Raw genomic sequence first — 15,892 nt, 5'->3', positions numbered from 1 at the left:
TCCCGACCCCTGGGTCATATAGTGCCCCTGTATTCAGCATTCCAGGTACTAGGTTTACTTCACAAGGTGATGCTCTGTATTTTCAGAATAAGACATGTCCCCTGTCCTTAAAAATATTACCATTTGAGCCTGACCAGGCAGTGGCACAGTGGATATAGCATCAAACTGGGACACAGAGTACCCAAGTTTGAAACACTGAGGTAGCTGGCTTGAGTTTGGGCTCAGCTGGCTTGAGCGCAGGCTCACCAGCTTGTGCAAGCGGTCACTGGCTTGAACCCAAGGTCACTGGTTTGAAGGCCAAGGTCACTGGCTTGAGCCCAGGGTTGCTGGCTTGAGCAAGAGGTCACTCATTTTGCTGTAGCCCCCCTATCCCCTATCAAGACACATACAAGAAAGCAATCAATAACTACTAAGGTGCCACAACAGAGAATCAGTACTCCTCATTTCTTTCCCTTCCTGTCTGCTTGTCCCTCTCTCTGTCTCAGTCACACACACACACACACACACACACACACACACGTATATTGCCATCTCATTAGATAGTTTTTATATAATTAATGACTTGGGTGGTTTAAATAGCAAATGCTTTATGATCAAGTGAGCCCATTGGATATTAGGATTTGGAGTTCACTAGAATTTCAGGAAACATTTCTGGTGAGACAGACTTTTAGGAACTATTACAGAAATATTAATATTTGTTGGATGTGCTGGATACTTGGCTAGGTACTCTGGATGATGGAAAAATGACTACAGTGTAACATATGGCAGGTTGCATTAAGGACTATAATGGAGAAATAAGTAAAATGCTGTGAGAATGTTGGGAAGGTAAGGTTGAGACTAGGGGATGTGAAAAGAAGACTCATTAAATTGGGATTTGAATTGTTCCTTTATGAATTAACAACTTTAATAGGCAGATGTTAAAGAGGTGCATTTGTTGTAGATACAGGATATTTTGATGGCAGCCTCTTTGATACAGCTGTTTTACACATTGTGAAACTTTAGCCTTTTATTCTAAGTCCAGTGATTAGTGAAGTAGGCAGTCTCCATCTGTCTGTGAGCACCCTGAACATCATTCCATTTCCTACCTCCTCCCCTACGACTAGGGATTACGGATGAAATGGAAGTTGGAGATGAACTAGGAGTAAAAATGCAGATATTTTATGATTTCTGTCTAGGTAATTAGGTATCTCTATTTATTTATTTAAAAAATTTTCCCATTGATTAGCGAAAGAGAGGAAGGGAGGGAAAAAAACTGAGAGAAAACTTAACTCGTTTCACTTAGTTTTATTTAGTTGTATATTCATTGATTGCTACTCGTACATGCCTTGACTGGGGGACAAACGGGGTCAACCCTGTAACCTCTGGCATACCAGGTCAACGCTTTATCCAGTGAGCCACCTGTCTAGGGCTAGATACCTCTTTTTACAAGATGTCCCAGTTGAGTTACATTAATCAATATCAATCAGGGCTGTTTAATAATGTGAGCCACATAAGTAATTTTCTAGTAGTCACATTAAAAAAGTAAAAAGAAACAAGTGAATTTAATTTTAGTAATATATTTTGCCTGACGTGTGGTGGCACAGTGGATAAAGCATCTACCTGAACACTGAGGTCGGTGGTTTGGAACCCTGGGCTTGCCTGGTCAAGGCACATACGGAGTTGATGTTTCCTGCTCCTCCCTTCTTCTTGCTCTCTCTCCTCTCTCTCTAAAAATGAATAAATAACATCTAAAATTTTTTATTTAATAAAATATATAAAAAATCTTTTAATGTGTAAGTGATATAAAAACTACTGGGATATTTTTACTTTTTTTATTATTTTTTATCTTTGACATCCAGATTGTATTTTGTACTTAAATTATATCTTCATTTGTATTCGCCACATTTCAAGTGCTAATAGCCAAATATACCTAGTAGTAGTTAACATATTGGATAGTACAGATGTGGAGGTTATCTTCCAGATAAAAATAAAAAGTGAAACTTCCTTAAAACTGTAATGGGCTTTAGAGATGGTAAAGTACTTGGTAGCAAAAAGCAACAGTTTTACATTTATTAGAACAATTCGTTGGGGAGAGTTTACTAATGCCATTATCTTCATTTGTAAAGGGTAGGATGTGGCTGTTATACGTGAATGAATTTAAGAAATATGTTTCCTTTTTTTTTTTTTGTATTTCTCCGAAGCTGGAAACGGGGAGAGACAGTCAGACAGACTCCCGCATGCACCCGACCGGGATCCACCCGGCACGCCCACCAGGGGGCGATGCTCTGCCCCTCCGGGGCCTCGCTCCGCTGCGACCAGAGCCACTCCAGCGCCTGGGGCAGAGGCCAAGGAGCCATCCCCAGCGCCCGGGCCATCCCCGCTCCAATGGAGCCTCGCTGCGGGAGGGGAAGAGAGAGACAGAAAGGAAGGAGAGGAGGAGGGGCGGAGAAGCAGATGGGCGCCTCTCCTGTTTGCCCCGGCCGGGAATCAAACCTGGGACCCCTTGCATGCCAGGCCGACGCTCTACCACTGAGCCAACTGGCCAGGGCCAGAAATATGTTTTCTTTTATCTAAGTTTCTAATGAGCCTGACCAGGCAGTTACGCAGTGGATAGAGCGTCGGACTGGGACGCGGAAGACCCAGGTTCAAAACCCTGAGGTCGCCATCTTGAGTGTGGGCTCATCTGGTTTGAGCAAGGCTCACCAGCTTGAGCCCAAAGTCACTGGTTTTAAGTAAGGGTTCACTCGGTCTGCTATAGCCCCCTGGTCAAGGCACATATGAGAAAGCAATCAGTGAACAACTAAGGTGCTGCAATGAAGAATTGATGCTTTTCATCTCTCTCCCTTCCTGTCTGTCTGTCCCTATCAGTCCCTCTCTCAGTTTCTCTCTGTCTCTGTCACAGAAAAAAAAAGCTTCTAATGAAATAAAAAGTGCTTTTATGGTCAGTAGTTTAAAACACCTGTTATTTTAATATGCTTTTTGTCTTCTATAGGAATTTTACAATGAATTGGCTTCTATGTCAAGAATCCCTGCAGACACCATCTCAAGACTTTTTTTTGCGATTGACACAGTCTTCTTTATTACCTTTCTATATTTTAGTGTTAATTATTTGTTTTATTTCTATGATGCAAGTTATTTTTAGGAGAATTAAGTAAGTATCTATGAAAATCAATCACATTACTTACCATTAAAGTAATTTATTTAGCGTCAATGAAGCTAGTAGTATAAGTGATATTATTCATCGATTGATTGATTTTAGAGAGTGGAGTGAGAGAGAGAGGTGGGGGGAGGAGCAGGAAGCATTAGAAATATATTATGGAATTATGTAACAATACTTATTTTTAATATTCTTTCAATATTTGTATTGTTTTAGAGCTTCTAATTTTATTCTCCATCAGTATGTAAAATATAATTATAAGTTAATCAGATAAAATTTAAATTTAAGTTCATATATCTAAACATGTAATGTCCAGATTTAGTGTAGGAATAATATTTAAATAATCAGATAAACTTTCAAAAACTGTTTTACTAACTTAGATTTTCACTTACTATTAAAGTAATTTATTTAGCGTCAATGAAGCTAGTAGTATAAGTGATATTATTCATCGATTGATTGATTGATTTTAGAGAGTGGAGTGAGAGAGAGAGGTGGGGGGAGGAGCAGGAAGCATCAACTTATGGTAGTTGCTTCTCATATGTACCTTGACTGTTCAAGCCCGGGATTTCAAACCTGCAACCTCAGCACTTCAGGTCGATGCTTTATCTATTACACCACCACAGGTCAGGTGTATAAGTGATTTTAAATTATAAAGTTTAACTAGTTTTAAGTATATTTATTTATTATATTTGAAAGGAAGTTGCATGTAGGGTCTTGATTTTTAGAACTTAGTTGTTTACATTATGATTTAAGTATATTGACTTACCAATCACTAGTCGAGTGATAATTAATCTTAGAAAGGATCCTAAAGTATTATTTATTTATTTATTTTGTGACAGAGACAGAGAGGGACAGATATGGACAGACAGACAGGAAGGGAGAGAGATGAGAAGCATCAATTCTTTGTTGTGACACCCTAGTTGTTCATTGGTTGCTTTCTCATATGTGCCTTGATGGGGGGAGAAAGGGGGGGGATATAGTAGACCAAGTGACCCCTTGCTCAAGCCAGCAACCTTGAGCTCAAGCTGGTGAGGCTTGCTTAAACCAGATGAGCCCATGCTCAAGCTAGCGACCTTCAGTTTTAAATCTGGGTCCTCCAAGTCCCAGTCTGACACTCTATCCACTGCGCCACCACCTGGTCAGGCCTAAAGTATTTTTTTAGTTATATTTCTGAACTTTTATTTTTAGTCTTCACTGAGTCAGTTACATTCAGGTTCTAAAAGCCAGTTTCAAAGACTTGGAGGTAGGAAAGTTAATATTTGACTAGCAGAATATATTTTTAAATTTTAAGAACTATCTGTATTTCCTTTTATCAAATTTAACATCTTTGATTTTCCAAATACATATTTTAGTAAAAAATATGTTCCTTTTCTGTAGTGGTGAGTCCCTTAAAGAAACTGTTACTCTTGAAGATGGACAAATTGGAGAACGGCCAGAAATAATTTATCATGTGATTCACACTATTTTATTGGGTTCTTTTGCAATGATTATAGAAGGGTAAGTGTACTTTATTTGATCTACTTGTTTTTATAAAGATTTGTTTTTTCTACCCTGGGCAGGTAGCTTAGTTGGTTAGAGCATCATCCTGATCACCAACGTTGTGGGTTTGATCCCTGGTACCATGGAATGCATGAATAAGTGAAACAACAAGTCAGTGTTTCTGTCTCTCTCCCATCCTTTCTCTAAAAATTAAAAAAAAAAGTCCTTCCTAATGGTAATAGGTAGAAACTTTTAAGAATACATTTGTTAAACTATTTTTTAAATTTTTTTATTTATTTTTTTGTATTTTTCTGAAGTTGGACATGGGGAGGCAGTCAGACAGACTCCCGCATGCGCCCGACCAGGATCCACCCGGCATGCCCACCAGAGGGTGATTCTCTGCCCATCTGGGGCGTTGCTCTGTTGCAACCAGAGTCATTCTAGCGCCTGAGGCAGAGGCCACAGAGCCATCCTCAGCGCCCAGGCCAACTTTGCTCCAGTGGAGCCTTGGCTGCTGGAGGGGAAGAGAGAGACAGATTGGAAGGAGAGGGGGAGGGGTGGAGAAGCAGATGGGCGCTTCTCCTGTGTGTCCTGGCCGGGAATTGAACCCAGGACTCCTGCATGCCAGGCCGAGGCTCTACCACTGACCCAACCGGCCAGGGCTTTTTTTTTTCTTTTTTTTTTAATTTATTTTTTACAGGGACAGAGAGAGAGAGAGAGGGATAGATAGGGACAGACAGACAGGAATGGAGAGAGATGACAAGCATCAATCATCAGTTTTTCGTGGGACTCCTAGTTGTTCATTGATTGCTTTCTCATATGTGCCTTGACCATGGGCCTTCAGCAGACCGAGTAACCCCTTGCTAGAGCCAGTGACCTTGGGTCCAAGCTGGTGAGCTTTTTTTTTTTTTGCTCAAGCCAGATGAGCCTATGCTCAAGCTGGCGACCTTAGAGTCTCAAACCTGGGTCCTCGGCATCCCAGTCTGATGCTCTATCCACTGTGCCACCACCTGATCAGGCACATTTGTTAAACTTTATAAAAACTGGCCCCGGCCAGTTGGCTCAGTGGTAGAGTGTTGGCCTGGCATATGGATGTCCTGGGTTCTATTGTTGGCCAGGGCACACAGGAGAGTGCTCATCTGCTTCTCCACCCCTTCCCCTCTTGTTTCTATCTTTGTGTGTGTGTGTGTGTGTGTGTGTCTCTCTCTCTCTCTCTCTCTCTCTTTCTATTCTTCTTCCCTCCTGCAGCCATGGCTCGACTGGAGCAAGTTGGCCCCAGGCGCTGAGGATGGCTCCATGTCCTCTGCCTCAGGCACTAAAAAATGGCTCCAGTTGCAACAGAGCAACGGCCCAGATGGGCAGAACATTGATTGCCCCCTGGTGGGCTTCCCAGGTGGATCCCAGTCAGGGCACATGTGGGAGTCTTGCTCTGCCTTCTCTCCTCTCACTAAATTAAAAAAAAGAAATTATAAAAACTAAAAATCTATAAACTTTTAAAATCTAATTGGAATTTACTAAGGCATTTATAGTACAGCGAATTGACATTTACTGATTCGTTAATTTGTTCAAAAACTACTGAATGTCTTCCAAGGGCCAAACATTGTGCTAGGTGCTGGAGTGCAGTGGTGAAGACACGTGGATACACAGTCTCTAACCTTATGTAACTTATGCCTAATGGAGGTGACAGATGTTAATTACACAAAAATAAAATTATAACTTTGATAAGTGAAGGAGAGGCATATGGTGCTGTGAAAACATATAAAAATTGAATTTGACTGAAGAAATCTTGAGGAAAGGCTTTCTAAGAAAAAGATACTTCAGTTGGGGCCTAAAGCGTGAGTAGCAGTGAAGTAGGCGAACAGAAGGAGGAGTACTCCAGGTAGAAGATATCCGTATGCAAAGCCCTGTGATAGGAAGAAACGTGGCTCTTTTTTGGGAGGGACTGTGAGGGGTGAAAATGAGCTCATTGTGGCCGAAGTACAAAGAGCATGCATAGCACCTTATAAGTCTTGTTAAGGAGTTTGGAGTAGTTGTATTTTCCTTTTATCCTTTTCGTCACATAAGTTCTTTTTTTGCTTTTAATTGCAATTGAGCTCTTACAAAGTACATGTCGAACTCCATTTAATGTTCAATAAAGTGAAATTTTCCATTTTATTAGCTTGATCATTTTAATGTTCTATATACCTTCTTAAATTTAAGCAAAATGGATATCCATATATTAATATCCAGATAAGGTATAGTGGTTTAGGTAGTGTGTTTCCTTTTAAGTCTTTAGTTTTCAAATTTGTTTTATTCTTGCTTCTACACAAAACCATGCCACCTCATTAATAAACATTATAAACATATATTTATTTAGCAGCAGTTTTTAGTTCGTTCATATGTCACTATTTTAGCAATGATGGAAGTTATAGAAATGTACAGGATATAATTCTCCAGAAACTCACAGCAGTTCCAACATCACCCTCAGTCTGACATCAACTGCAAGTGTGGGGTTCCCAAAACTGCTATCAGGTTCAGTAACTCACTAGGATTCACAGAACTCAGGAAGTTGTTATATTCACAGTATGGTTTATCACAGGAACAGGATAGGGGGAAGAGGCATATAGGACAGTGTCCAGGAGAAATCAGGCACAGAACTGCCAGTGTCCCTGCCAGTGGAGCCACCTGGTTCTCTCAGAAATGATGTATGACGCTATGCATGGAGTGTTGCCAACCAGGGAGACTCACCTGAGCTTTGATATTCAAAGTTTCTTTTTTTTTTATTAATTGATTTTTAGAGAGTGGGGGGTGGAGCTAGAAGCATCAGTTTGTAGTTGCTTCTTGTAAGTGCCTTGACTGGTCAGGCCTGGGGTTTCGAACTGGCAACCTCAATGTTCCAGGTCAACAATCTATCCACTACGTTACCACAGGTCAGGCAGTAATTATAGGTTTTATTGAGGCTCAATGATTTATGTATATGTGGCTGACCTTAGTCTCCAGCCCCTCCAGAGGTTTAACTGATAACCTTGTGGCCCAAGGCCCCCATGATAAGTCACATTCTTAGCATAAACTATCAATCATGAACCCAAGTAAACAAAGCTACTCTTGTCACATATGACTTCTAAAGGATTAGAAGTCACCTCCCAGAAGTTGGGGATAAGAGCCAAATCTTTTTTTGGGCAAGGTTAATCCTTCACTGCACAGTGAATAAGGTACATGAAAATAAATATACCGTGGTCAGAGGCAGCCATTGTTCAGCGGGTCACGCGGGCTGTTCAGGGGCTGGGCTGGTCCTACCCCCCTTTCCAAGCTCCCTGGCCATCCTTAGAGCTGGGAGAGGGGGCCAGTCCCTGGCTTTGCGCACCCTATGGTTCTCGGGTGCAGCCACCATGAGCAAACAGAAGGCACCACAGGAGACTCTCAACGGGGGGATCACCGACATGCTCACAGAACTCGCAAATTTTGAGAACGTGAACCAGGAGATCCACAAATACAATGCTTACAGAAAAGCAGCATCTGTGATAGCAAAATACCCACACAAAATAAAGAATGGAGCGGAATCTAAGAAATTGCCCGGAGTAGGAACAAAAATTGCTGAAAAGATTGATGAATTTTTAGCAACTGGAAAATTGCGTAAACTAGAAAAGATTCATCAGGATGATACTAGTTCATCCATCAATTTTCTGACTCGAGTTACTGGCATTGGTCCATTTGCTGCAAGGAAATTTGTAGATGAAGGAATTAAAACATTAGAAGATCTCAGAAAAAATGAAGATAAATTGAACCATCATCAGCGAATTGGGTTGAAATATTTTGAGGACTTTGAGAAAAGAATTCCTCGTGAAGAGATGTTACAAATGCAAGACATTGTACTAAATGAAGTTAAAAAAGTGGATTCTGAATACATTGCTACAGTCTGTGGCAGTTTCAGAAGAGGTGCAGAGTCCAGTGGTGACATGGATGTTCTTCTGACCCATCCAAGTTTTACTTCTGAATCAAACAAACAGCCAAAGCTATTACATCGTGTTGTGGAGCAGTTACAAAAGGTCAGCTTTATTACCGATACTTTGTCAAAAGGTGAAACAAAATTCATGGGTGTTTGCCATCTTCCCAGTAAAAATGATGAAAAGGAATATCCACACAGGAGAATTGATATCAGGTTGATACCCAAGGATCAGTATTACTGTGGTCTCTATTTCACTGGGAGTGATATTGTCAATAAGAATATGAGAGCTCATGCCTAGAAAAAGGCTTCACAGTCAACGAATACACAGTTCGCCCCTTGGGAGTCACTGGAGTTGCTGGAGAACCCCTGCCAGTGGATAGTGAGAAAGACATCTTTGACTAGTCCAGTGGAAATACCGAGAACCCAAGGATGGAAGTGAATGAGGCATCCTTCCTCCCAGGCACAGCCCAACAAGAGTCTTAATTTATTTCTTAACCTTTGCTATGTAAGGGTCTTTGGTGTTTTTAAATGAATGTTTCTTCTTCTTGCACTGTAGTCAATAAAACCTCTTATACTATTATTTAAAAAAATAAAAATAAATATACTGCTCACAAAAATTAGGTGATTTTTTATCACTTCATATTCATTTTGAAATATCCCTAATTTTTGTAAGTAGTATATAATAAGCAATATATGAGACTGTATATTAATTAAAGTACTTATTTATTTATTTTAAAGTGAGAGGATGGGAGATAGACTCCTGCATGCACTCTGACCAGGATCCATCTGGCAACCCCCATTTGGGGCTGATGGTTGAATCAACTGAGCTATTCTTAGTGCCCGGGGCCGATGCTTGAATCAATCAATCCACTGGTGATGAGAGTAGAACAGAGAGAGAAGGGGGAGAGGCAGAAGAAGAGAAGCGGATGGTCACGTCTCATGTGTGCCCTGACCAGGGATCAAACCCGGGACATCTGCATGCCAGGCCAACACTATCCACTGAGCCAACCAGCCAGGGCCGCCTAAAGTAATTATTCTTAAATTGTAATTCATACCAGAACATTCCTTCTTTATTTTTTAGATGAAAGAAGTATTACCATCTTTAGAAGTTTGTAGTTTTTTAACCATCTCTTTATTAGATACTGTAAATTGCTTATATGCAGAATGAATGCTTAATAGGATGCAGATCATTATGTTTAAGTTGTGTTTTATTATTGTGGTAAAAAAGTATAACATATGGCCCTGGCCGGTTGGCTCAGTGGTAGATCATCAGCCTGGCGTGCGGAAGTCCCGGGTTTGATTCCCAGCCAGGGCACACGGGAGAAGCGCCCAGCTGCTTCTCCACCCACCCCTCTCCTTCCTCTCTGTCTCTCTCTTCCCCTCCCGCAGCCAAGGCTCCATTGGAGCAAAGATGGCCCAGGCGCTGGGGATGGCTCCATGGCCTCTGCCTCAGGTGCTAGAGTGGCTCTGGTCGCAACAGAGCGACGCCCCAGATGGGCAGAGCATCGCCCCCTGGTGGGCGTGCTTGGTGGATCCTGGTCGGGCGCATGCAGAAGTCTGTCTGACTGCCTCCCGTTTCCAGTTTCAGAAAAATACAAAAAAAATTAAAAATTTTTTTAAAAAAAGTATAACATATAATTTACCATCTTAGACATTTTTAAGTGTGTGTGTGTATATATATATACCTCAGTATTAAATATATTAACATTGTTGAGAGACAGACCTCTAGAACTTTCTCACCTTATATATCTGAAACTCTATACCCATGGAACAATAGATCTCCCTTTGTCCCTCCCACCAGCCCCTGGTGACTCCCATTCTACTTTCTGCTTCTATGATTTGACTACTTCAGGATACCTCATACAAATACAATCATATATATAGTATGTATCTTTTTGTGACTGGCTTATTTCGCTTTACCCAGTGTCCACAAGGTTCATCCATATGTGACAGGAATAATACTCCATTACATATATATCGCATTATGTTTTGTCCATTTATCTATTGATGGGCATTTGAGTTGCTTTTATTTTTTGGCTGTTGTGAATAATCCTGCTGTGAACATGAATGTGCAAATACCTCTTTGAGACCCTGCTTTTTATTCTTTGAGAATATACCCAGAAGGGGGATTGCTGGATCATATGGCAGTTCTATTTTCCCTTTGTCTTTTTCTTTTATTTTTTTAAGATTTTATTTATTGATTTTCGAGAGGGGAGAGAGACAGAAAGGTGGTGGGAGATGAGCAGGTATGTGCCTTGACCAGGCAAGCCCAGGATTTCAAACCTGTACCTCAGCATTCTAGGTTAAGACCTTATCCACTGCACCACTGTTGGTCAGTCAGTTCTAATTTTAATTTTTTGAGGAACCTCCATACTGTTTTCCATAGTGGTTACTGTATTTCCCCATGTATAAGATGCATCCTTTTTCGAAATGGGGTCTTAAAACTGGTTGCATCTTATACAATGGTTGTACGGTTTTTTACTTGCATTTCCCACTTTTTTGTGCTTGTTTTTGCACTTGTTGAAGACAGTGATTGATCATCAGAGACAGATGAGGACAAGCTAATGGATGGGAGTTTTGACAGTGATGAGGAGTTGTATGAATTTTATGATGAATAAAACTTGACTTCAATAACTTGTGTAATACATTTTTTTTTCAAATTTTGGGCCCTCAAATTAAGATGTGTTTTATACAGGGGGACATACAATACATTTTTAATCTCATCAACAGTGTACAAGATTCCATTTCTCCACATTCTTGCTGACATTTGTTATTTGTATTTTTTAATGGGTGTGAGATGTTGTTTCATTGTGGTTTTGATTTGCATTTTCCTGATTATTAGTGATGTTGAGCATCTCTTCGTGTGCCTGTTGGCTATTTGTATATTTTCTTTGGGGAAACTTCTATTAAGCCCTTTGTCCATTTTTAAATTGGGATATTTGATTTTTTATTGAGTTGTAGGAATTCTTTATATTTTTTTGATATTACTACCTTATATCAGCTATATTATTTGCAAATACTTTTTCTTACTCTGTACGTTACCTTTTCACTTTATTGCTTGTATTATATCATATTTAAGTTTTGGTATATCCACATATTGGATGTATGTAGCTATTCAAAATTATGTTCTTAAGATTATTTAAGACTGCATAATACTATATAAATATATAGTAGTAAATGAAAAAGCAGGTTATAGCATGATCACAATTTTGCTAAATAAAGTGATATTTTTTTTAAGAGAGAGAGAGATGGAGGGACAGACAGGATGGGAGCAAGATGAGATGCATCAACTCAGAGTTGGGGCACCTCAGTTATTTATTCATTGCTTCTCATATGTGCCTTGACTGGGGGGCTACAGCTAAGCCAGGACCCCTTGCTCAAGCCAGTGACCATGGGGTCATATCTGTGATCCCATGCTCAAGTTGAATGAACCCATGCTCAAGCCAGATGAACCCATGCTCAAGCCAGTGACTTCGGAGGTTTGAAACTGGGTTCTCAGCATCCCAGGCCAGCGCTCTATCTGTTGCACCACTACGTATCAGGCTCAAAGTGATTATTTTTGAGTGACTAGATTATGTGTAACTTTAAAAATTTATGTGTCTAAAAAAAAAATTTATGTGTCTATACTTTTTGGGTATTTTTCAATTTTTTTTTCAATCAGAATAAAATCAGAAAGAACAAAAGCAAAATCAGAATGACTACCCCAGAATAAATACTGCGTATTATTTATAAAGTCAATATGCCAATTATGATTGAAATGTATTTAGGATTATCTGAGAATACTGAAAGAAAAGTTTTTCCACGGATTAACATCTTATTAGTGTAAATTACTTTTATTTATACTGCTCACAAAAATTAGGGGATATTTCAAAATGAATATGAAGTGATAAAATATCCCATAATTTTTGTGAACAGTGTCTATAAATGCTATGACCCAACTTGTTATTAATTTCTGGGATTTCTAAAAGTAACTTGATTTGCTTAATTAGTTAACACTGGAGCTTTTAGGGTAAGGTTCAATAAACAATACTCTGTTCTTTGAAGTTTGTATTCAGACGAGAAATAATATATAGGAGTAAGTTAGCCAGAGATGAAAAATAATAATTTTGATTCTGATAATAGTATATTGGAGAACACTTCTTTGAGTGTGATCAAAAGGGCTTCTAGCATCTTCTACCCCAAATTGAGTTTAGTACCAAAATCTCAAGCCTTACTTCTTAAATGAGCAAAGCCCCCAGGTAATTCTACTGTACATACGTATACACATACAACCTGCAGGAGAAAGAGACAAAATATAAAAGCCTAGAAGTGTTTGAGCTGGTTGAGTTTAATTCTTTCTCTCAGATAAATCTGAGGAGGAGCAAGTAAGGTTCTGAGTAGAGGAATGACAGTTGAGGTAGATAAAGGTAAAGAACATGAATCCAGTGTAAGATTTTTCTAAGTTAAATTTATTTAAATTATAAATATAGGTACTAAATCACAGTAATTTTAGAAGTACCTGTGGTGCTGTTTTCTAACAGAAAACATGGCTATTTCCTCATTTTAAAATTTTACAGATATCTTAAAATAATATTTTTATACATCACTACTTCAGAAAGTATAGTTGTTACCAGACCTGCATTTAATGTATTACTAAAGAAGTACAAATATTCTATTATAAATGTACTTTTATTATTTGATATCAGTATTTCAGTATAATTGGTTTCCTTTGTAAGCCCATATATTCTTTCTATGCATTTAGAAATGTTTTCTTATGAGGAATTCAAATATTTTATCAGACAGCCAAACCTATGATTAGTGGGAATCTCTTTATGGAAACATTAAAACAGTAATAGTGGTTCACTCTAATAGGTAGCATCCCATAATGCCTAGTAAGGAGGGTGAAGAAAGTTAAACCAAGTGTATTTTAAGTGATTTATGTTTCAATTTTCATCTCATTGCTTCAAGAGCCTTTTTTTTCATGTCCAGTTTGCATATTCTATCATTCTTCTTCAACTTACTCACTAGGCCTATAAGAGCATGATCATGTACATGTAAATAAGATGCATGGTCACCTAGTAGGTGCTAGACATTCTGCTAGGTAGGCAGTAAAGATTAAAGAGAGAAGATTGAGGCTTTCTTCTCAGAGAATTCCTATTATAGATAAATAAACCAAGAGTGAAAATAAAGCTGGAACTAGCAGAAAAGTATACATAGGGTGCTTTGGTTACCCAAAAGGAAGGTACTAAACATGTTGTTGAGGGTGGGTAGGAGAGTCCAGTTTAAGGAGTGTTTTCTAGCTGGGGTGACAATGTTGAGAGAGAAATAGGGATTGACTCGACTGTCACTTTTCTTCTGTGTATATAATCTGGGCAGAAGTATTCTAGGAATTAGAAGAGGGACCAGATTAAGTGTTTTAAAACAGAAATTTGACATGCTGATTATATATATATAATATATATATTTATATATATATATATATTTTTTTTTTAAGAAAGATCTCTCTGGCAGCAATAATTTAAGAAAGGTTTCAGGAAAAACAAGATTAGAAAAAAATAAACCAGTTAAGAAGGTGTCACAATAGAATTTAGAAGAGAATAGCAATGGATATGGAGGAAAGGGGCCAAAACTAAAATATATAAGAATTGGAAACTGCATGAGTGTAGTAGTAGGGATTGTGATGGAGGAACCCTAGGAAGAGCTGCAACTCAGAGCCAAAGGAGGAATTTTTTTTTAAGTGAGAGGAGGGGAGATAGACTCTCGCATTGTGCCCCAATTGGGATTTACCCAGCAATCCCCATCTGTGGTGAATCAACTGAGCTATCCTCAGCGCCTGGAATCGATGCTCGATGCTTGAACCATTTGAGCCACTGGCTACGAGAGGCGAGGAGACAGTGAAGGGGGAGAAGTAGAGGAAGGGAAGCAGATGGTCACTTCTTGTGTGGACCCTGACAGGGAATTGAACCCAGGATGTCCGCATGCTGGGCTGATGCTCTATCCACTGAGCAAACTGGCCAAAGCCCAAAGTAGGAAATTTTTTTTTTTTAAGGACCTATGGCCTTTTTATTTATTTATTTATTTATTTATTTATTTATTTTTACAGAGACAGAGAATGAGTTAGAGAGAGGGATAGACAGGGACAGAAAGACAGGAATGGAGAAAGATGAGAAGCATCAATCATTAGTTTTTCATTGCACGTTGCAACACCTTAGTTGTTCATTGATTGCTTTCTCATATGTGCCTTGACTGCGGACCTTCAGCAGACCGAGTAACCCCTTGCTGGAGTCAGGGACCTTGAGTTCAAGCTGGTGGGCTTTTTGCTCAAACCAGATGAGCCCGTGCTCAAGCTGGCAACCTCGGGGGTCTCGAACCTGGGTCTTCTGCATCCCAGTCTGATGCTCTATCCACTGTGCCACCGCCTGGTCAGGCCCAAAGTAGGAATTTTTAAAGGAAGACATGATCAGAGAGAGTAGAAGGTGAGGAAGAAAGAGATGACTGTGGACTTTAGGGAGTCTGGCTAAAAAGGGAATCAGAGTCTAAGGTGGCAACTAGAAAGGGGTATATTTGTACCAAGAGCGAGAAACTTATGTATGTTATGGGATAGAAGCATTGAGATTGTTCTGCAAACTGTTTGGAACACTTAATCATATAGAGAAGTAGTAGGAGAAAACCACTGGAAAGGCAAGTCATGGGCATATTTCAGAAGGCCCTGAAAACCATTTAGATGTTTTAGCTATAAATCAGATTGTAGTATTGATTCAGCTGACTGGAAGGATAGGTTGATATTATCAGAAATGGAGAAGTTAGGAGGAGATATTGGTTGACCAGAGGAAACTAAAGCAATTCCTCAGTTTTAGCAATGTGTATTGTATATACATCCACAACTTCTCTCAAGGCTCAAGTCAGTGTTCATTTATTAAAAACCATCATTAAGCCCTGGCCGGTTGACTCAGTGGTAGAGCGTCGGCCTGGCGTGCAGGAGTCCCGGGTACAATTCCTGGCCAGGGCACACAGGAGAAGCGCCCATCTGCTTCTCCACCCCTCCCCCTCTCCTTCCTCTCTGTCTCTCTCTTCCCCTCCCGCAGCCAAGGCTCCATTGGAGCAAAGATGGCCCGGGCGCTGGGGATGGCTCCTTGGCCTCTGCCCCAGGCGCTGGGGTGGCTCTAGTCGCGACAGAGCGATGCCCGGGAGGGACAGAGCATCGCCCCCTGGTGGGCAGAGCGTCTCCCCCTGGTGGGCGTGCCGGGTGGATCCCCGTCGGGCGCATGCGGGAGTCTGTCTGACTGTCTCTCCCCGTTTCCAGCTTCAGAAAAACAAAAAAACCAACAAAAAAAAACCATCATTAAGTACATTTTTCTCAAATTGGTTATTTT

At 40.0% G+C, this 15,892-nt stretch overlaps 1 protein-coding gene and 1 pseudogene across 9 annotated transcripts in view; both read left to right on the top strand.

Moving 5' to 3' along the window:
• Positions 1 to 15,892, top strand: part of DPY19L4 (dpy-19 like 4) — a 101,274-nt gene that overhangs the window by 50,263 nt on the left and 35,119 nt on the right. For 8 of the 9 annotated variants that reach the window (XM_066266040.1, XM_066266036.1, XM_066266033.1 and 5 more), the window contains 2 exons: positions 2,972 to 3,130; positions 4,514 to 4,633. In XM_066266040.1, coding sequence (XP_066122137.1) covers positions 2,972 to 3,130; positions 4,514 to 4,633 — 279 coding nt within the window. The remainder of the gene's footprint in view (positions 1 to 2,971; positions 3,131 to 4,513; positions 4,634 to 15,892) is intronic. The other variant, XM_066266038.1, reaches the window with a different exon arrangement.
• On the top strand, positions 7,924 to 9,044 carry LOC136328505 (DNA polymerase beta pseudogene; annotated as a pseudogene).

The sequence above is a fragment of the Saccopteryx bilineata genome, chromosome 3 (genome assembly GCF_036850765.1).
Source record: "Saccopteryx bilineata isolate mSacBil1 chromosome 3, mSacBil1_pri_phased_curated, whole genome shotgun sequence".
NCBI lineage: Eukaryota > Metazoa > Chordata > Mammalia > Chiroptera > Emballonuridae > Saccopteryx > Saccopteryx bilineata.
This window is presented reverse-complemented; position numbering and strand designations above follow the sequence as displayed.